Source organism: Triticum dicoccoides, chromosome 6A (assembly GCF_002162155.2).
Source record: "Triticum dicoccoides isolate Atlit2015 ecotype Zavitan chromosome 6A, WEW_v2.0, whole genome shotgun sequence".
Taxonomy (NCBI): domain Eukaryota; kingdom Viridiplantae; phylum Streptophyta; class Magnoliopsida; order Poales; family Poaceae; genus Triticum; species Triticum dicoccoides.
Window position 1 is genome coordinate 253,209,096 of NC_041390.1, and position 23,628 is coordinate 253,232,723.

The window sequence follows — 23,628 nt, forward strand, 5'->3', positions numbered from 1 at the left end:
AGGGGCTCAGTGGCTCCAGGATAAGAGGGATATATCCTAACGGTACAAAGGTACTAGCTCTGGTTGAAATCTCTGAACTGCTCCTCGATGGTATATTCCGGATACCACCGATAGCCTGACTCAACCATCACTCGAGCCAACATGGCCGTGTGGCCGGGCACATCAAGGCACCGGGTCAGACAAACCAATTGGTTCTGCGAATGGGTGGCCATCTGAAAGCACAGAATAATGCAAAGGCATTAGAATTTTCTAGGGGAAATCGGACAGCCTAACGGCTGTAAATGCTTAGCAAAAGATTTGAGACATCCACAACAGTTTGCAATACCACTCACCAACATCATACCAAGGTTTTGATTCAACTGGAAGCATACTAAAAGTAGTAGAAACTATACTGAGGCTTGTAACAACAATCCTATAAGCTACTACGGATTAGTAACACGTGAACCTGATAGAAGAAGAGAGCCTGGTCCCTAACCCACGTTGAGTGAGAAGAGAATGACTCAGGTCAGAGGGCATAAGGTAAAGGAGTAAAAGAGCCTTACGTTCCCTCCCACAATCAATTCCCCTACATATAACTAAAGCATTTCTAGACTCGACATCGACCAGTTTGGCTCAACGAACCTACAGGCAGTCCGGCTCTGATGCCAACGCTGTCAGGACCCCGATTCCAAGTCACATCGATCTAGCCGGTAACACCTCATATCACATTGCGGCCTCACGCACGGTATCCCCACGGGTGTCGCCTTACCATGGCCCGACACCGTTTGAGCCTTTTGGCTCACGTATATGATAGTGTCGCTAGCATCCATATGACAGAGAACCCGGGCCGACATGGCTAGTCGTGAACCCAAAGCGGCACAGAGCTATGGAGACAGGCATACATGAATCACATCGAGCATGTGGGTCATCAGCGAGGGAATCCGGGCTGTAGCACTGGGCTAACAGGACTCCGGGCAACCCGGGCTATAGCAGGCTAGGCAGGACTCCGGAAGTCACCGCGTGACATTTCCCCGAAGGGATAGACATAGGAACGAAGTGAAACACATGCCGGCCAGTCAAGTGTCCTGAGCAGTAGTGCTGGGCTAGCAGGACTCCGGTGAATCGGGTTGTAGCAGACTACTATGGCTCGAGGAGCACTAGACTACATTTCCCCATAAGAAAGGCTACCAAGGATAAACAACTAGATTGTCGGATCCCACACATACCAAGCATTTCAATCATACACACAATATGCTCGATATGTGCAAATACAACATGGCATCACAACAAAACTCTACAACTCAAGTACTTTATTTAAAGGCTCCAGAGAGCCATACATAACATGTTCATACAGGTAGGGGTCACATGACCCGACACTCAAGTCATACAAGCATACAAGCACATGCGGAAGAAAATAGTCTGAGTACAGACACTAGAAAGAAAGAAGGCTTCTCGAAGCCTGTCTATCTACATAGGGCCCTCCATGGCCAGGATCACCACCTGGGTGGAAAGTCACTCATCGACGTCAAGATCTACATAAAACCCATCGGAGGGGGCGGTGTTGTCATCTGAAAACAATAATTAAGCAAACATGAGTACAAAGGTACTCAGCAAGTCTTACATCAGAACCTACTATACATGCTCATTCTCAAGAAGGTGGTGGAGTTATTGCAGCAAGCCAGCTTTGACTCTTGGCTAAGCTATCCTACGGGACACCACTAGTAAAATAGTTTTTGCACACGAGTCCACTTATCACCAACACAATACTCCACCAGGGATCCTCCCTCGTCATCCTACAAGAGGGCCATCCTCGGTACTCTCACTTATCTTGAGTCTTTTAGTGGTAACCATTAACTTGTCTATGAACTGTATAGGCAACCAAGTAGTCCTTTACCGTGGACGCGGCTATTCGAATAGTTTTATACCCTGCAGGGGTGTACTTCGTCACACATGTTTCCACCACTTAGCGTCTGCACACGACATGTGCTCGGCAGACTTCAAGCAAAAGCCGACGAGGGTATAGACCACGACCTGACTAACCACACAAGTCTCTAGTCCAGGTTTATCGCCTATTCAGGTTCCATCCGCAAGGAAATATGGCCGGGGTGTCCTCAACGGCCCCAAACAATGTGTACAGGGTCCCGAGACGCCAAACGGGCGCCCGGCATACCCGGCCACAGTGTATCTACCGCGTCATAGCCCACCCCTAGGGTCAGCGCTACGCACGGCCGCCAACACATAACCTACAAACACCAGAAACTAGTTGCAACTCCTGGACAGAGGACGAGAGGGGTCAGTAAGTCGAGCGGGGTCATATTTCAGGGCCCAATGTGTGGTAGTAGCTGAATCTTAAATCACACATACAGATCTCAGTTCTTATGGACGGCCTCAATGAAACAATCCACCATGTAATCCTACATGGCCTCTCATCGATACCTTTACCAATTCATGTTCAACACATCGCTCACATTACTGACATAATCATTTCACTCTAGACCATCACCCAGATGAACCAGACCTGACACAACTCTAAGCATAGCAGGCATAGCAAGGTAGGAAACACATACATGGCTCAATCAACTCCTACACATGCTAGTGGGTTTCATCTAGTTACTGTGGCAATAACAGGTCATGTAGAGGATAAGGTTTCAACTACCGTAGCACATAGTAGTTTGAAACGTTGTTGTCTTAATGCAGTAAATGAGAGCAGAGGCGAGAACATGGGATTGTATCGATATGATCAATGGGGTTGCTTGTCTGATGGAGTGGTAGTAGGGTACTGCCCTTCAGTTGGATACTCGGAGATATCCTCGGAGGCAGGACCTACCACGAAGGACACACAGAACATAATCAACACATGACAATATGCAACAATATGATGCATGTTATGACATGGCAAAATGATGTGTCCTGCCTAATGCAATGTGAAACAAGTTGAAATGGGTCAATTTGAACCAAAGATTCAAATGGAAGTTAAAGTTCCTATGCATAATAAGTGGGTTAGCTTGTTTCACCTAAACAGCAAGATTAAAGTGGTTTGTCATGCATGAAACCATTACATATGGATAGATTGAATTTTTCTAATCATTTTTCATTTATAATTTGTTTGATTTGGAGCTATGGTTGATTTTCTATGATTTCTAGAAGTTTTGGCTATTTTCTGGAATTTCCTATATAAAAATAAATCCAGAAAATGAATAATTGCATCAGCACTGCGTCACTGTGACGTCAGTGACTCAAAGGCGCCAGGGCCAGTCAAACCTGACTGGTGGGCCCCGTCTGTCAGTGTCTCAGCTAACTAACAGAATTAAGTTAGTACTAACTAACTGTCAGTGGGGCCTGGGCCCACATGTTAGTGACCTAAACTAACTAAAATTAATTAGCACTAATCCTAAACTAATTAGCAAGTCAGCCCCACCTCTCATAGGCTAGGGGGCAAGTCAACCTATGTCAGCAGAGTCATCCTCGCCGGTCAGCGTTTCAAAGCCTACCGGCGTTTAGCCGCCGGCCAGGCCAGACGCGGCGGCGCGCTGCGGGATTTGCCCATAGGGCACCATTTGCTACGCGGAGAGCAGCTACGAGCAGCTAGTGCTCGCCGGCATCCAGCCGTGGTGATGGCTTGGCCGGGGAGTGGCCGGAGCATCACCGGTGATGAGCTTGGCGGAGGCCGAAGCTCAGGTCAGCTCGTGCGCGTGGCTGCAGTGGCCTAGGCGGCGCGGCGCTAGCACCTATAGCATCTACGCGATGCGGTGAGCATGCTGGACGTGCCAGCGGGACCGCTAAGCGGCCGGAGCTACATCGGTGACAAGCTCAAGCGGCGGTGCGTTCGGATGAAAGAGGCACGGCGGCTACAGAGCTCTGGTGACGAAGCAGAGAGAAGGGGGAGGAGCAGTAGCTCACTGGGAAGCCGCAGAGATGGTCAGCGTGCTCGGGGAAGGCTCGGTGCAGTCGGAACGGTGACGGCGATCTCGGGCAGCCCGAGGTTGAAGACGACAGTGGCGGGGATGATGCAGGGGCTCCGGCATCGTGCGGCTTGGCTAGTCGACGTAGTCGACAACGGCGAACCGTTCGGACACGGTGAGAGGGCGCGGGGACGACGTTGAACGTGGCTGCGGCGAGCGGCGGTGACGGTGACGTCTCGGGCGACGTCGGGGAGGGCGGGAGAGAGAGGAGCCAGAGGGGAGAGCGGGTGTCTGCGAGGTCGGGGAGAGAGAGGGGGTTCGCCCCACGTCAACAGCTCGACGAGGGGAGCGGCGAGGCGGCGGGCAGCTGCGTGGCACGCATGCTGTGCTCGCCGTCGAGCAGCTGCTTGCCTATTTGGCCAAGCCAAGCAGCTCGCTGGAGCGGTGGCTGGGCTGGGCCGGTGGGCCTGCTGGGTGGGCGCCAGGTAAGCCTTTCGCTTTCTCTCTTTTCCTGTTTTGTTTTCTTTTTCTATTTTTCTGTAACTTTAGGACTTTATTAAAAATACTTAGGCACTTACTAAAATCCTGAAAATAATTGTGGGCTATGTTGGGATTATTCCTAACAGCCTCACTTAAATCCAGAATTATTTGGGCATTTAAAATATTTTATAGCATTTAAATGCCCAAAATCAAATACTTATGATTTAATTCAAAGAATCCAGAATGTCCTAGAAAAGAGTGCACCATTTTTGCCAAGGGTTTTAACCCAATCCAGAAATGATGAACATTTTGTGAAGGGCATTTTGGGTTCATTGAAAATAATTTTAGTAAACCCTAGTTATTTCCAGGGGTGCTGGGGGTTCTGTCATCCCCATTTCTAGTTTCTGTAAAAGTAGACATGATGCAACACTCTAATGCATGAACCAGCTAGGGTGTGACATCCTTGCAGTAAAATCATGTCTAGTTCCAATCATTGGGGTGACTCGACAAGCGAGCATAAGGGAAGATGGAGTCTCTTCTTCGTTGGATGGAGATTCCGCCAAGTTCCAAGTTGGGCCCATTTGTATACTCGTTTTGGCGGTTCAAATAGAAAAATTCCCTGAAGAGTTCGACAATGGGCTCCATTTGAATGGATACTTCATAGAAGACTTGAAAGTTGCAAATGTTTGACACAGAATTGGGTCCAATGTCTTGCGGGTGGAGTTGAAAGAAGTGCAGAACGTCAAGAAAAAACTTAGAGCGGGTGGTGAGAAGCCCCGGTTCATATGGTCAGTGAAAACAATGACCTCACCATCCTTCGGTTGAGGTCTTTCTTCATCTGGTTTGGGGCGCGATAATGCATGATGTTCTTTGCTGGCAGATACCCGACTTTAACAAAATCCTGGAGAGTGCCTTCGGTGACAATGGAAGGAACCCAATTGCATGAGGTGGTTGTCTTTGGCAGCATTGTGAACAAAGAAGCCTAAAAAGGAAGAAAGGTTGCCGGTTTATGTTAATACATTTTTTCAAACCGGAAGTAAAATATACAGTATATAATCAGAATGGCGGCTTAGATGGGGCCTAATGATATATGGGTAATTGTAAGCCGGTGATATAAGCCGCCATGACCAGCACGGATATTTAAAATCTGACAAGAGCAAATTCTACGAAGTATTGGGACAAACAGCTTTCACAGGTTGAAGTTATAAGATTGGATCTACAGCTGTTCAGAAAAAGGAAATAAAAGCTAAACCTAAGATGGTAGCATCAGAAAAATGGGAGTGCTCAGATGAGATCTATTGCAATGAGGATATAGTCTGATATAAAAAATAAGTGCTAAAACTGTTACTATGCAAGATATGTGCTATTTTCAGATCAGAGCTATGCGATCTAGGACGGAGAAAGGGAAGAACGGTGATGAACACCGACGAGCAGAGAAACCCTGAAAGTGTGTTAAGTCGACTAGAGGGGGTGAATAGGCGATTTTTATGAATTCTTCACTTAGGAATTTCAGGGTGAGGAAATTCCTAAGAGAAGAACTACTTGCAGCGGAATAAGTACTCAGAAGTAAACATAACAGAGCATGAGCATGGTCTTCATGATGAAATGAAAACAAGCACAGAGTACAGAAAGCGTAAACATAGGATAAACAGAATGAAGACAAACAGACTGAAGAATTGAGCTGAGGAAATAGAGAAAGTCTTTAGTCAAAGTCTTCAAACAGATATGAACAAGCACACGACACAGAAATGAGGAAATGGAAGGGTTGAGGAATTGGAACCAATTAGCTCGGTGAAGACAATGATTTGGTAGACCAGTTCCAACTGCTGTGAAAGTTGTACATCTGGTTAGGGCGGCTAGGTATTTAAACCTGAGGACACACAGTCCCGGACACCCAGTCCTACACACGCAGCTCAAGACACTTAGTCCTCACCGTATTCCCCTTGAGCTAAGGTCACATAGACCTCGCCCAATCACTCGTGGTAAGTCTTCAGGTGACTTCCAAACCTTCACAAACTCGGTCACTCAGCGATCCACAATTTCCTCTTGGATGCTCTAGACCATGACGCCTAACCGTCTGGAAGATGCACAATCTTCAAAGGTAACAAGCGTCGGATCCATGCAGGATCAATCTCTTCAGTGATGCTCAATCACTTTGGGTTTGTAGGTGTTTGGGTTTGGGTTTTCCTCACTTGATGATTTTCACTCAAAGTCCTCGGAGGATGGGATGCTCTCAAATGACAAGTGTCAGTTTCTCTTGGAGCAGCCAACCAACTAGTGGTTGTCGGGGGCGGCTATTTATAGCCTAGGGAGCAGCTCAACATGATAAGACAAATGCCCTTCAATGATATGACCGTTAGGTGGGTAGATATTTTGGGACAGCTGGCGCATAGCACAGCAACGGTCGGAATTTTGAGTATCAAATTCCTCAGGGCTATCATGTTCCTCACTGTGTAGGCAATCCGCACTGGCGAATTCCTAACTCCTCAGTCAGAACAAATTCCTCAGAGACCAGAAGAACTTCGTCTCTGTCACTAAAGAAATTGACTGAGCTATATGAGATTTCCAATGGCTTCACTCGAAGGGATTGGTAGGTGTAGGATTTGCGTTGAGCATCACTTGGAAATTTTTCCTTAGTATTTCCTCGACCCCCTTTAACAGTACGGTGTTTCCTATGACTCAATAAAGAGAAAAGGAAACTACAAAAACAAAAGTCTTCATGCTTCATGTTCCTCGAATGAATACCAAGTCTTCAGGATTACACCAATTTCTTCACTTTCAAAGTCTTCAGAAAGTCTTCAGTCGAAGAACTTCATTTTTAGGGGTCAACTTTCTCTGTAAATATCAAACTCCTCATAGACTTATAGACCTGTGTATACTCACAAACGCATCAATCCCTTAACCTATAAGTCTACAATACACCAAAATCACTAAGGGGCACTAGATGCACTTACAAACCCTAAAACAGGTCTATGAAGAGGAAAGGGGAAGACTTACTGATTCTGGTTGACAGAGGAGGAGCGTCGCGGTGTTCTGGTCTGTTCAGGGTGATGAGCAGCCGGAGTTGATGAAGGGGACAAAGGTTGATGGCGGTGGAGCTCGGGCATACTGGAACGTCGCGGGGAGGAAGAAGGAGAGAAGGCAAAGGGGGAGAAAGAAAAGTGAACCCATGGCCCTATTTATAAGGCTGGAAGGATAAGTGGCAGCTGCGAGAATCGAGGAGATAGGAAAATGGATATATGACGGCACGGGCGCCTCGATTTTTGGAGGGTCAGCAAAGGAAAAGATTTATTAAAGATTTGGGCTATGTGTGGTATTAATCACAGGTGACGTCACGACGGGTTACTGCAATTTCCGGAGATGACGTCATGGCGGGTTCGAATGTTTCACAGGAAGATGAAGAAGGATTTTTCTAAGTGTTGAAGATTGAGATGAACAAGTTCAAATCAACCTGGGGCCTAATGTTGGGGATATGACTATTGGATATGACCCACCCAGGAGGGGTTGGGTTATCCCAATGGCGGCTCATCTAGAAAAAGCCCATGAGTATGTGAAGGTGTCGGTTGATGAAGTAGGCCTGTTAAAGGGCACAAATCGAGAGGCGACTTAAGGCCCATGAGTATAAACCGACATGTATATGTAACTTGTATTATAATGCATGTAAGATAAGTCACCGAGCCGGACACATTTGTATGAGCCGGCCGGGACTCTATAAGCCGCAGGGCGTCAAACCGTGTATATAAGGGGACGACCCGTCAGCGGCATAGGGCAAGAAACAACAGATCGAAAGCCAGGCAAAGTGTATTCGCTCCCTGGTAATCGAAACCCTACCAATGCCACCTCAAACTAGAGTAGGCTTTTACCTTCACCACAAGGGGCCGAACCAGTATAAACTCTCCGTGTCCTTTGTCCCGTTTAACCCCTTTAAGCTAACCACGTCGCAATGGCTCCACAACTAAGCCCTTCTACAAGGACATCTGCCATGACAATTCCATGTCACCTAGAGTACATTTCGGCGACAACTTCACCATCCTTCATTTTGAACTTGTCAAGTTGACTTTGAAGCACATCCAATTTGGATTCCTTGAGGGAGTCGGTACCCTCATGCATATCAATCAAAGTATCCCAAACTTCCTTTGCATTCTCAAGACGGCTGATTTTGTTGAATTCTTCGGGGCACAATCCGTTAAAGAGGATATCGCAAGCTTGAGCATTGTATTGCGGCATATTCAACTCTTCCGTGCTAGCCTCACGGTTCGGTTCTCTCCCATCAAAGAATTCACCTTGCAAGCCAATACACACGATACCCCAAATGGCGGGGTTATGTCCAAGAATATGCATTTTCATCTTATGCTTCCAACTAGCAAAATCATTACCATCAAAGTAAGGACCTCTACGGTGGTAATTTCCCTAGCTAGGCGCCATACTCTCCTAGGTTGTGAAACCAAGGCTATGATCACCAAAGCTATGGAGATCAAGGCAAATGGAGACCAATGCTCTGATACCACTTGTAGGATCGAAAGTATGTCTAGAGCGGGGGATTAGACTACTTGACCAAATAAAAGTCTAGCCTTTTCCCAATTTTAAGCCTTGGCGGATTTTAGCAACTTAGCACAAGTCAAGCAATCAACCTACACATGCATGTCTTAGAGAATAGCAACGGAATGTAAAACATTTGCATATGAAGGTAAAGGGAGGAGTTTGGAGGGAGCAAACGCAATGTAGACATGGAGAATTTTGGTGTGGTTTCGATAGGTGGTGCTATCATACATCCACGTTGATGGAGACTTCAACCCACGAAGGGTAACGGCTGCGCGAGTCCACGGAGGGCTCCACCCACGAAGGGTCCATGAAGAAGCAACCTTGTCTATCCCACCATGGCCATCGCCCACGAAGGACTTGCCTCACTAGGGTAGATCTTCACGAAGTAGGCAATCTCCTTGCCCGTACAAACTCCTTGGTTCAACTCCACAATCTTGTCGGAGGCTCCCAAGTGATACCTAACCAATCTAGGTGACACCACTCTCCAAAAAGTAATAGATGGTGTGTTGTTGATGAACTCCTTGCTCTTGTGCTTCAAATGATAGTCTCCCCAACACTCAACTTTCTCTCATAAATTTGGATTTGGTGGAAAGATGATTTGAGTGGAAAACAACATGGGGAAGACTAGAGATCAAGATTCATATGGTTGGAATGGAATATCTTGATCTCAACACAGGAGTAGGTGGTTCTTTCTTAGAAAATGAATGCTGAAGTGTAGGCACGTTCTGATGGCTCTCCCTCATAATGAAGGAATGGTGGATGGGTATATATAGCCTCCACACAAAATCTAACAGTTACACACAATTTACCAAACTCGGTCAGACCGATTCAGTTCAAAATGTGAATGTTAGGCTTTTCGGTGGGACCGACATGTCAACTCGATGGGACCGATTCCATTAGGGTTAGGGCATAACATAATCTCGGTGAGACTGATTACACAAACTCGGTGGGACCGATTTTGGTAATAAGCTAACCAGAGAGTTGGTCAGGCAAACTTGGTGGGACCGAATCGCTCATTTCGGTGAGACCGAAACGTTACGAGAGGGAAACAGAGAGTTTGCATTGCGAACTCGGTGGGACCGATCGCTCATCTCGATTGGACCGAAACGTTATGAAGGGAAACAGAGAGTTTGCAATCCCATCTCGGTGAGACTGAGATCCCTATCGGTGAGACCGAAATGACTAGGGTTTCTGGCAGTGGCTATGTCAAGTGAACTCGGTGGCGCCGAATAGAACATTTCGGTGGGGCCGACTTTGACTTTTGGTTTGGGACATATGTTGATATGAGAAAGTGGTTGAGGGTTTTTTGAGCATATCACTAAGAATTTTGAGCAAGTAAGTCATTAAGCAACACCTCATCCCCTTTTAATAGTATTGGCTTTTCCTATGGACTCAATGTGATCTTGGATCACTAAAATGAAAATGTAGAGTCTTAAGCTTGAGTCAAAGTGTTTTCTTAGCATTTTGAGGGGTCTACATTCCTAATCTATGCCATGCCAATCATTGAACTTTCTGAAATGGTCATCTTGAAATGGTATTAGTTGAATGAGCTACATGTTGTTAGTAATTACCAAAACCACCCGGGGATAGTTGCACTTTCACGTAGAAAACTGATTCTGCCATGGAAAAAACACTAAGTATCAGTGATTCAAATTGCTAGGTACATAGTTATGCTCTTGTGGACCGCAGCATGCACACCTCCCATTATCACAACACGAGTCGAGGGAACAGGGACTCACTGATACATCTCCAACGTATCTATAATTTTTGATTGTTCCATGCTATTATATTATCAACTTTGGATGTTTATGGGCTTTATTATGCACTTTTATATTATTTTTTGGGACTAACCCATTAACCCAGAGCCCAGTGCCAGTTTCTGTTTTTTCCTTGTTTTAGAGTATCGTAGAAAAGGAAAATCAAACGGAGTCCAATTGACCTGAAACTTCACAGAACTTATTTTTGGAAGGAAAGCAAGCTGATGGACTTGGAGTGCACGTCAGGAAAGAAACGGGGGAGCCACGACGTAGGGGGCGCGCCCACCCCCTAGGGTGCGCCCTCCACCCTCGTGGGCCCCTCGTGGCTCCCCTGACGTACTTCTTCCGCCTATATATCTCCATATACCCTAAAAACATCCGAAAGCACAATAGATCGAGAGTTCCGCCGCCAGAAGCCTCCATAGCCACCGAAAGCCAATCTAGACCCGTTCCGGCACCCTGCCGGAGGGGGAAATCCCTCTCCGGTGGCCATCTTCATCATCCCGGTGCTCTCCATGACGAGGAGGGAGTAGCTCTCCCTCGGGGCTGAGGGTATGTACCAGTAGCTATGTATTTGATCTCTCTCTCGTGTTCTTGATTTGGCACGATCTCGATGTATCGCGAGCTTTGATATTATAGTTGGATCCTATGTTTCTCCTCCCCCTCTTATCTCTTGTAATTAATTGAGTTTCCCCTTTGAAGTAATCTTATCAGATTGAGTCTTTAAAGATTTGAGAACACTTGATGTATGTCTTGCCGTGCGTATCTATGGTGACAATGGGATACCACGTGATTCACTTGATGTATGTTTTGGTGATCAACTTGCGGTTCCGCCCATGAACCTATGCATAGGGGTTGGCACACATTTTCGTCGTGATTCTCCTGTAGAACTTTGGGGCACTCTTTGAGGTCCTTTGTGTTGGTTGAATAGATGAATCTGAGATTGTGTGATGCATATCGTATAATCATACCCACGGATACTTGAGGTGACATTGGAGTATCTAGGTGACATTAGGGTTTTGGTTGATTTGTGTCTTAAGGTGTTATTATAGTACGAACTCTAGGGCTGTTTGTGACACTTATAGGAATAGCCCAACGGATTGATTGGAAAGAATAACTTTGAGGTGGTTTCGTACCCTACCATAATCTCTTCATTCGTTCTCCGCTATTAGTGACTTTGGAGTGACTCTTTGTTGCATGTTGAGGGATAGTTATGTGATCCAATTATGTTATTATTGTTGAGGGAACTTGCACTAGCGAAAGTATGAACCCTAGGCCTTGTTTCAACACATTACAATACCGTTTACGCTCACTTTTATCATTATTTACCTTGCTGTTTTTATATTTTCAGATTACAAAAACCTTTATCTACCATCCATATACCACTTGTATCACCATCTCTCCGCCGAACTAGTGCACCTATACAATTTACCATTGTATTGGGTGTGTTGGGGACACAAGAGACTCTTTGTTATTTGGTTGCAGGGTTGCTTGAGAGAGACCATCTTCATCCTATGCCTCCTACGGATTGATAAACCTTAGGTCATCCACTTGAGGGAAATTTGCTACTTTCCTACAAACCTTTGCACTTGGAGGCCCAACAACGTCTACAAGAAAAAGGTTGTGTAGTAGACATCAAGCTCTTTTCTGGCGCCGTTGCCGGGGAGGTTAGCGCTTGAAGGTATATCTTTAGATCTTGCAATCGAGTCTTTTAGTTTCTTGTTTTATCACTAGTTTAGTTTATAAAAGAAAACTATAAAAAAATGGAATTGAGTTTGTCTCATACGCTTCACCTTTTTAATATCTTTCGTAAGTATGATGGAAAGGAAAATTATGCTCAAGTGCTAGAATAAGAAATCTATAAAATGTTTGGCACTAAATATTTGAATGATGAGCATGATTGCAATGTTGTTAGTACGAATTCTTTGAATATCCATGATACTAATGATGATTGCACTAGTAATGATGTCTCCTATAAACATGTCAATTTTTGTGGAGTACATTGGGTTTGTACGAACACACCAAATAGGGAAGATAGATATTGCAAGAGGCATAAGTACTTAGAAACTAAATTGTTACAAGAAAGGCTAGATGATTGTGCTAAAAATTTATATTTTCTTAGCCATACTTGTGAACTTTGCAGTGAGCATGATCATTTCAATACACAATGCAAATTGTTCAATGATCGTATCGTGTCCAAAAATTGTGATGACTTGATTTCCCTTGCACATCATAATGAACTTAGTTTGCTCTTGGATATTCCAAAATTTGCCCTTCATAGAGTTCTTAATTTTGATCTAGAGGAAATTTATATGTATTGTGCGGTGAATTGTATTGAAAATCCTTATATTGCCAACTACATAAAGAAAATGAAACAAATAGAAGATGAAGAGAATACTAATGAAAGGGAAAAGACTTCCCAATATCCTCCTATTATTTCTTATGATGAATCAGGTAACGAGGAGGAGCCTCCTATTCAACCAATCTCATTAATAAGGAGCTCCAAAAAGAGGATTGAACCCACACATGATGTGGTGAAGAAGAAGAAAAGAAAAAGGAAGAGAGGTAAAAAGGTACCCCTCCCAAATAATGGTGCTCCCATTACTATTGTGCCTCATGAAAATATAATCGTGCAAGATAATGATACTTCTTATAATCTTGAAAATCTTTTTGGCACTTGCTTGGAATAATATGATAATTGCTATACTATTGGTGCTATCCATACTATTAATGATGAGAGTGATTATGCTTATGATATGAAAATGCCCAAGCTTGGGGATGCTATGTTTGATGAAGATGGTGTTTTTAAGAATATATTTTCTGCAATTAATGTTTGTCCCAAGCTTGGGGAAGCTATGATTAATGAAGATGATATTTTTAGTCTCCCAAGTTTTGATATGCAAGTTTATAATGATGATAGCATGCCTCCTACTTATGATGATTATTGTGATGATAATTATGCTATAAAAAGTAGTGATTATATTTATAAAACTTGTCATGATTATGATTAACCCTTCTCTGAACATTACTCTTTTAATGTGGAAACAATTTATAGTATTCGAGTTTCCTATGATACTCCCACTATTCCGAATGAGAAGAATTTTGCTTATGTGGAGAGTAATAAAATTTCTATGGTTGTAGATCATGAAAATAATGCTTTAGGTGCTGGTTATATTGTTTAGTTCATTCATGATGCTACTGAAAATTATTATGAGGGAGGAATATATGCTTGTAGGAATTGCAACAATATCAAGTTTCTTCTCTATGTGCTTAAAATTTTGAAGTTATGCTTGTTTTACCTACCTATGCAAGTTGATTCTTGTTCCCACAAGTTGTTTTCTCACAAAATCCCTATGCATAGGAAGTATGTTAGACTTAAATGTGATAGTCATATTCTTCATGATGCTCTCTTTATGTTTCGATTCTTATCTTTTATGTGAGCATCGTTGAAATCATCATGCTTAGCTAGGGGCGTTAAACGATAGCGCTTGTTGGGAGGCAACCCAATGTTATTTTAGTTCCTTGCTTTTTGTTCCTGTCTAGTAATAAATAATTCATATAGCCTCTGTTTAGATGTGGTTTTATGCTTTCAATTAGTGTTTGTGCCAAGTAGAACCTTTGGGAAGACTTGGGAGAAGTCTTGTTGATCATGCTGTAAAAAACAGAAACTTTAGCGCTCACAAGAATTGCTGCTATTTTTATTTGGAAAGTGATATTTAGTTAATTATTTTTGCATATGATTAATAGATAAATTCATCAGGTCCAGCAATTTATTTGAGAATTTTATGAGTTCCAGAAGTATACGTTTGATCCAGATTACTACAGACTGTTCTGTTTTTGACAGATTCTGTTTTCTATGTGTTGTTTGCTTATTTTGATGAATCTATGGCTAGTAAAAGAGTTTATAAACCATAGAGAAGTTGGAATACAGTAGGTTTAACACCAATATAAAATAATAATGAGTTCATTACAGTACCTTGAAGTGGTGATTTATTTTCTTATACTAACGGAGCTTACGAGTTTTCTGTTAAGTTTTGTGTTGTGAAGTTTTCAAGTTTTGGGTAAGGATTCGATGGACTATGGAATAAGTAGTGGCAAGAGCCTAAGCTTGGGGATGCCCAAGGCACCCCAAGGTAATATTCAAGGATAGCCAAGAGCCTAATCTTGGGGATGCCCCGGAAGGCATCCCCTCTTTCGTCTTCGTTCATCGGTAACTTTACTTGGAGCTATATTTTTATTCACCACATGATATGTGCTTTGCTTGGAGCGTCATTTTATTTAGTTTTGCTTGCTGTTTGAATAAAATGCCAAGATATGAAATTCTTAAAGGTTAGAGAGTCTTCACATATTTGCATAATTATTCTACTACTCATTGATCTTCACTTATATCTTTCGGAGTAGTTTGTCATTTGCTCTAGTGCTTCACTTATATCTTTTAGAGCATGGTGGTAGATTTGTTTTATAGAAACTATTGATCTCTCATGCATCACTTAGATTATTTTGAGAGTCTTAAATAGCATGGTAATTTGCTTAAATAATCCTAATATGCTAGGTATACAAGAAGAATAATAAAATTCTCTTATGAGTGTGTTGAATACTATGAGAAGTTTGATACTTGATAATTGTTTTGAGATATGGAGATGGTGATATTAGAGTCATGCTAGTTGAGTAGTTGTGAATTTGATAAATACTTGTGTTGAAGTTTGTGATTCCCGTAGCATGCACGTACGGTGAACCGTTATGTGATGAAGTCGGAGCATGATTTATTTACTTATTGTCTTCCTTATGAGTGGCGGTCGGGGACGAGCGATGGTCTTTTCCTACCAATCTATCCCCCTAGGAGCATGCGCGTAGTACTTTGTTTCGATAACTAATAGATTTTTGCAATAAGTATGTGAGTTCTTTATGACTAATGTTGAGTCCATGGATTATACGCACTCTCACCCTTCCACCATTGCTAGCCTCTCTAGTACCGCGCAACTTTCGCCGGTACCTTAAACCCACCATATACCTTCCTCAAAACAGCCACCATACCTACCTATCATGGCATTTCCATAGCCATTCCAAGATATATTGCCATGCAACCTTCCACCGTTCCGTTTATTATGACACGTTCCATCATTTTCATATTGCTTTGCATGATCATGCAGTTGACATTGTATTTGTGGCAAAGCCACCGTTCATAATTCTTTCATACATGTCACTCATGCATCATTGCACATCCCGGTACACCACCGGAGGCATTCATATAGAGTCATATCTTGTTCTAAGTATCGAGTTGTAATTATTGAGTTGTAAGTAAATAAAAGTGTGATGATCATCATTATTAGAGCATTGTCCCAGTGAGGAAAGGATGATGGAGACTATGATTCCCCCATAAGTCGGGATGAGACTCCGGACGAAAATAAATAAATAAATAAATAAAAGAGGCCAAATAAGCCCAAATAAAAAAAAGGGAGAAAAGAGGCCATAAAAAAGAGAAGGCCCAAATAAAAAATAAAAAAATGAGAAAAAAGAGAGAAGGGGCAATGCTACTATCCTTGTTACCACACTTGTGCTTCAAAGTAGCACCATGATCTTCATGATAGATAGTCTCCTATGTTGTCACTTTCATATACTAATGGGAATCTTTCATTATAGAACTTGGCTTGTATATTCCAATGATGGGCTTCCTCAAAATGCCCTAGGTCTTCGTGAGCAAGCAAGTTGGATGCACACCCACTAGTTTCTTTTGTTGAGCTTTCATACACTTATAGCTCTAGTGCATCAGTTGCATGGCAATCCCTACTCACTCACATTGATATCTCTTGATGGGCATCTCCATAGCCCGTTGATACGCCTAGTTGATGTGAGACTATCTTCTCCCTTTTTTGTCGTCTCCACAACCACCATTCTATTCCACTTATAGTGATATATCCATGGCTCACGCTCATGTATTGCGTGAAGATTGAAAAAGTTTGAGAACATCAAAAAGTATGAAACAATTGCTTGGCTTGTCATCGGGATTGTGCATGATTTAAATATTTTGTGTGGTGAAGATAGAGCATAGCCAAACTATATGATTTTGCAGGGATAGCTTTCTTTGGCCATGTTATTTTGAGAAGACATGATTGCTTAGTTAGTATGCTTAAAGTATTATTATTTTTATGTCAATATTAAACTTTTCTCTTGAATCTTATGGATCTGAATATTCTTGCCACAATAAAGAGAATTACATGATAAATATGTTAGGTAGCATTCCACATCAAAAATTCTGTTTTTATCATTTACCTACTCGAGGACGAGCAGGAATTAAGCTTGGGGATGCTGATACGTCTCCAACGTATCTATAATTTTTATTGTTCCATGCTATTATATTATCAACTTTGGATGTTTATGGGCTTTATTATGCACTTCTATATTATTTTTTGGGACTAACCTATTAACCCAGAGCCCAGTGCCAGTTTCTATTTTTCCTTGTTTTAGAGTATCGCAGAAAAGGAAAATCAAACGGAGTCCAATTGACCTGAAACTTCATGGAACTTATTTTTGGAAGGAAAGCAACCTGATGGACTTGGAGTGCACGTCAGGAAAGAAACGAGGGAGCCACGAGGTAGGGGGCGCACCCACCCCCCTAGGGCGCGCCCTCCACCTTCGTGGGCCCCTCGTGGCTCCCCTGACGTACTTCTTCTGCCTATATATCTCCATATACCCTAAAAACATCCGAAAGCACAATAGATCGAGAGTTCCGCCGCCAGAAGCCTCCGTAGCCACCGAAAGCCAATCTAGACCCGTTCTGGCACCCTGCTGGAGGGGGCAATCCCTCTCCGATGGCCATCTTCATCATCCCGGTGCTCTCCATGACGAGGAGGGAGTAGTTCTCCCTCGGGGCTGAGGGTATGTACCAGTAGCTATGTGTTTCATCTATCTCTCGTGTTCTTGATTTGGCACGATCTTGATGTATCGCGAGCTTTGCTATTATAGTTGGATCCTATGTTTCTCCTCCCCCTCTTCTCTCTTGTAATTAATTGAGTTTCCCCTTTAAAGTAATCTTATCGGATTGAGTCTTTAAAGATTTGAGAACACTTGATGTATGTCTTGCCGTGCGTATCTGTGGTGACAATGGGATACCATGTGATTCACTTGATGTATGTTTTGGTGATCAACTTGCGGTTCCGCCCATGAACCTATGCATAGGGGTTGGCACACGTTTTCGTCGTGATTCTCCGGTAGAACTTTGGGGCACTCTTTGAGGTCCTTTGTGTTGGTTGAATAGATGAATCTGAGATTGTGTAATGCATATCGTATAATCATACCCAGGGATACTTGAGGTGACATTGGAGTATCTAGGTGACATTAGGGTTTTGGTTGATTTGTGTCTTAAGGTGTTATTCTAGTACGAACTCTAGGGCTGTTTGTGACACTTATAGGAATAGCCCAACGAATTGATTGGAAAGAATAACTTTGAGGTGATTTCGTACCCTACCATAATCTCTTCGTTCGTTCTCCGCTATTAGTGACTTTGGAGTGACTCTTTGTTGCATGTCGAGGGATATTTATGTGATCCAATTATGTTATTATTGTTGAGGGAACTTGCACTAGAGAAAGTATGAACCCTAGGCCTTGTTTCAACACATTGGAACACCGTTTATGCTCACTTTTATCATTATTTACCTTGCTGTTTTTATATTTTCAGATTACAAAAACCTTTATCTACCATCCATATACCACTTGTATCACCATCTCTTCGCCGAACTAGTGCACCTATACAATTTACCATTGTATTGGGTGTGTTGGGGACACAAGAGACTCTTTGTTATTTGGTTGCAGGGTTGCTTGAGAGAGACCATCTTCATCCTATGCCTCCTACGGATTGATAAACCTTAGGTCATCCACTTGAGGGAAATTTGCTACTGTCCTACAAACCTCTGCACTTGGAGGCCCAACAACGTCTACAAGAAGAAGGTTGTGTAGTAGACATCACTCACCCGTGGGACTGGCATCGGTGGTCGAAGGCGGGGGAATGGACGAAGCAACACCAGCAGCTCCTCCACGGGGTGGCCGGACGAGACTCCAGCACAATCAGATGTTAGCGTGGTCGCTTCGTATGACACCTCTCCATGATGATGTTCGTCGCAATAGCGCGACCCCCTCCCTTCGTGACCCACCTCCTGAAAGCACCTTGCTTATGCCCTCGGGAAGAAATGCAACAGAGGAGGGACATATGGGACACCCATCAACGGGAACCACGGCGGGGACAAAAAATTGGTGGAGAAATCAACGGGCTAAAGATGTTGACTTGCCCGCGCTTGAGGGCACCGCCATGACCCGCGCTCAAGGCTCGCCATGTCCCGCGCTCGAGGACGCCATCGTGTCCCGCGCTTCTCCCCGCGTTCGAGGCCACTGTCGTGAACCGTGCTCGAGGCCACTGCCGTGTCCGGCGCTTCTCCCCTCGCTCGAGGCTACCACCGTGTCCCGTGCTCAAGGCCATTGGAGGTCGTCGGGCGGGCGTTCTCGCTTGGTGGTGCGAGCCATCCCGTCGTCGATTTGGACACTGACGGATAAGAGAACCTAGCGCCTCCACGCCGCGATAGTACAAAGATGTACCATGACCTCAAGCAGTCGTATTGGTGGACTCGAATGAAGCGGGAAATTGCTCAATTCATGAATGAATGTGATGTCTGCAGAAGGGTGAAAGCAGAACACCAACGGCCAGCTGGTCTCCTCCAACCTCTTGCTATTCCAGAGTGGAAGTTTGACCATATTGAAATGGACTTCGTGACTGGATTTCCCAAGTCCAAGCACGGAAATGATGCTATCTTCGTTGTCATCGACAAGCTTACAGAAGTGGCTCATTTCCTTCCAATCAAAGAATCTATCACAGCAGCTTAGCTTCCACAATTGACATTTTCAGAAGTGGGAAGATTGTATCTTTGCATGGCATTCCACAATTGACATCTTCAGATCGTGGAAGCATTTTCACTTCTAAGTTCTGGGACTCCTTCCAGAAGGCCATGGGCACCAACATTCGCTTTAGCACATCTTTCCATCCTCAAACTAGTGTCCAAGTCGAGCGAGTCAATCAAATCCTTGAAGATATGCTCAGGGCTTGTGCCATTTCCTTAGGTATGAAGTGGGAAGATTGTCTTCCATATGTCGAGTTCTCCTACAACAACAGCTTCCAAGCAAGTTCGGGTAAGGCCCATTCGAGATTCTCTATGGAAGAAAGTGTCATACTCCTCTTAATTGGTCAGAGACTGGTGAACGCCAACTTCTTGGCAATGACATAATCACAGAGGCTGAAGAAATGTGCAAAGTCATCCGTGAAAATCTCAAAGCCGCGCAATCGCGCCAGAAGAGTTACTATGATAGCAAGCACCATGACTTGGCTTTCAAGATCAGAGACCATGTCTACCTCCGCGTCTCTCCAATGTAAGGCACTCGTTGCTTCGGTATCAAAGGGAAGCTTGCCACGAGATATGTGGGTCCTTTCAAGATCATTGGCAAAAGAGGCGACCTCGCCTATCAACTTGAGCTTCCGTCCAACTTTGCAAACGTGCACGATGTGTTTCATGTGTCACAGCTTCGCAAGTGCTTCAAGACTCTTAAGCGCACCATCAACTTTGAAGAGATTGATCTTCAAGAAGACATGTCTTATCATGAGCATCCCGTTGCTATTCTTGAAGATACTGAGCCCAAGACTCGCAACAAGTCTATCAAATTCATGAAAGTGAAGTGGTCACACCATTCCGACCGACAAGCTACCTGGGAACGCGAGGATCACCTCCATTCCGAATATCCGGAGTTCTTTCAGTCCTAGATCTCGGGACGAGATCCTGTTGTAGTAGTGGAGTGTTGTAATACCCCGGATGTAACTTGCCATATTTGTCACTCCGACTCTTGCCATTTTTGGCTTTAAGTTATGATATTTCCCTACGTGGTTGGGTTTTTTCTTTGTTTTGCATTTTGTTCATGTCATGCATTTCATATGATGTCATCATGTGCATCGCATTTGCATTCGTGTTTGTCTCATGCATCCGAGCATTTTCCCCGTTGTCCGTTTCGCAATCCGACACTCCCACATGCACCGGCGCACCCCTCTTGTCTCTTTTCGTAAGCGGGAGTTAAACGTTCTCGGAATGGACCGATATTTGCCAAGTAGCCTTGGTACACCACCGGTAGACCGCCTGTCAAATTTCGTTCCATTTGGAGTCTGTTTGATGCTCCAACGGTTAACCGGGTAACCGCAAAGGCCTCTTGTGTGTTGCAGCCGAACACCCCTCCAAAATGGGCCAATAACCCATCCAAACCACTTCCATGTCCTTCGTCATCGGATCACGATCATGTGGGTGAAAACTACACCTCATTTGGACACTCCTACCTCCTCCTACCTATAAATATGTGATCCCCTCCGAAAATTCTGGGTCCAAAACCCTAGCCCCGCTCCCCTCCGCCATCGTACGTGTCCGGATCCTACCGGACAAGTCGCCGCCGCTGCCCCGCGCCAACCAGGGCATGCCACATGTCGCCCGGCCAGCCCCGCCGCCGTGGCCCGGTGAGCCCGAGGCGGGCCCGCCCGACCCATCGCCGCCCGCGCCTCCCGCGGCTCGGCCCCGCCGACCGCGCCCGCCACCCGCTCCCGCGAGCACCGCCTCCGCCGACCGCCCCGCGCCGCCCGCGCCTTCGCTGTCGCACCGCCACCGTCGCCGCCTCACCGCGCCCGCGCCACGTGCCTGCTCCATCGCCGCCTTCGCACGCCGTCTCTGCCGCCTCCGGCCGTCGACCCAAGCCTCCCTCGTCGGCATCCTTCCTCCGGCCTCCTCCACGCCCAACTCTGGCAAGTTACTCCGGCGAGATCCAGTCGTGCATCGGGAAGCATGCAAACCCTAGGTTGACCCCGATTTCGTTTAAGTCTTTCTTCTGCAATATTTTTATGCCCTGTTCATCTTGCCATATCTTGATGCACGTAGATCCAAATGATGCATATTATATATCGATTTGTTTGTCTCACTGAGCTCTGCACGTTAGAAGAATTTCCAGGCATGCTCATGTTCATTATGATGCCATTTTCATTGATGCAAGAGTGCTATAAAATGTTAGGAGCTGGTACTTATCAGATCATGAGATTTTGTCATTTTTGTTGCATTTGATGTGTGCATCATATGAGTTTGAGGTCTACATGAGTTTTGAACTACACCATGCCATCTTTACAGAGATGCTTGTCTTGTATTTTTGTGATCTATATGGTGACTAGCACAAGCATGCAAAGTAGCCTCCGCAATGTTGCTGTTTTCAGGGACTTAGGATTTTGCTAAGTCCTTTTCCTGCTGTTATTGTTATGCCATGTAAACTTGATGCTACAGTGAGATCCATGCTTATTTTGAGATACTTCATTAAGGGTGTTTTCAACATGTGGTTATGCTCTATCCATACATGCCCCTGTTTGCAATTTAGGAGTTGTCTAGCATGTCTTGTTCTTGCTCTACTTTTGCTATAAAATCTTCCTGGCAGAATGTTAACATGTTAATCAATTTTGCCATGGTTGTTGCCAGTGATCCATGCATCCTATGAACTTTCTCTTAACATGGTTAGCTTCACAAACATGTCATATTGCTGTTGGTGTTCTTGTTTTGTCATGCAATGCTTTGTGGTGAGTGGTTTGAGCTCGCAAAGTTGCTATCATAATTCTGTTTATGACATGCTCTGTTTTTCTGCTAAGTATGAAACTTTTAATAAATCTTGCTATGTTTACATGGGTGCCATCATATCTTCTGTGCCTTTTTGGCTCATGATCGGTAAGGGACTTTTGATCTACGCATTTATTAGAATCATTCAATGCCTTTGTTTGCTACGATATGTTCCTGCAGCATATTGTTTGATTGCTCTAAATAGTGCTTCCTGATGTTGTTTTTGACATGTTAGTATTTTCACCAAGTCTGTGAAGTTGATATCTTTTCCACTTTTTCCATGCTTGTTTGAACCTGCTCCTGTGTGATTTAGCCATAGCTCAGTGTTCATGTTTTGTCAAGCATCTTGTGTTCATCACTTCCATGTACTTTGTTGCTATGTAGGAGTGTAGTAGCTTAGTTTCTTGTTGCATTCTAAGTGGCATCGTGCTGTTAATCGCAGTTTTGTGTCATTCTTGTGATGCTTTCCATTTGCAAACCGTGCATCCGTTTCCTGTGATCTTTATATCGATTTCACCCGAAATCATCTCATCTTTCCAGCAACACACTTGGTTTGCCAAGTTGATGCCTTGATCATTCTTTCCCTTCTGGATCACGCATATGCATTGCAAATCATGTCTTGCATATCATGCCATGTTTTGCATCATGTTGCTTGTGCATTGCACCATCATTGATTGCTTGTCATTTGCTTGTGTTCTTGCTTTGGGTAGATACGGGAGACGAGTACGTGACCGAGGAAACTGTTGAGTATGCTACCGAGGATCAAGCTTTTGACAACTCTAAGAACTTTGCAGGTAAGATGACCATACCCTCGAAATCACTTCTATCTTTGCTTGCTAGTTGTTTCGCTCTATCGCTATGCCGCGCTACCTACCACTTGCTATATCATGCCTCCCATATTGCCATGTCAAGCCTCTAACCCACCTTTTCTAGCAAACCGTTGTTTGGCTATGTTACCGCTTTTGCTCAGCCCCTCTTATAGCGTTGCTAGTTGCAGGTGAAGATGAAGCTTGTTCCATGTTGGAACATGGTTATTGTTGGGATATCATTATTATATCTTATTTACTTTAATGCATCTATATACTTGGTAAAGGGTGGAAGGCTCGGCTTTATGCCTGGTGTTTTGTTCCACTCTTGCCGCCCTAGTTTCCGTCATACCAGTGTTATGATCCTTGATTTTGCATTCCTTACACGGTTGGGTGTAATGGGAACCCCTTGACAGTTTGCTTTGAATAAAACTCCTCCAGCAAGGCCCAACCTTGGTTTAAACATTTGCCACCTAAGCCTTTTTCCCTTGGGTTC

General features: G+C 44.2%; 1 protein-coding gene across 1 annotated transcript in view; it reads left to right on the forward strand.

The window, feature by feature from the left end:
- The first annotated feature begins 21,161 nt into the window (after nt 1-21,161).
- The window catches only part of LOC119315823 (far upstream element-binding protein 1-like), a 32,128-nt gene continuing 29,661 nt past the window's right edge, over nt 21,162-23,628 (forward strand). The window contains exon 1 of the mRNA XM_037590295.1: nt 21,162-21,476. Coding sequence (XP_037446192.1) covers nt 21,162-21,476 — 315 coding nt within the window. The remainder of the gene's footprint in view (nt 21,477-23,628) is intronic.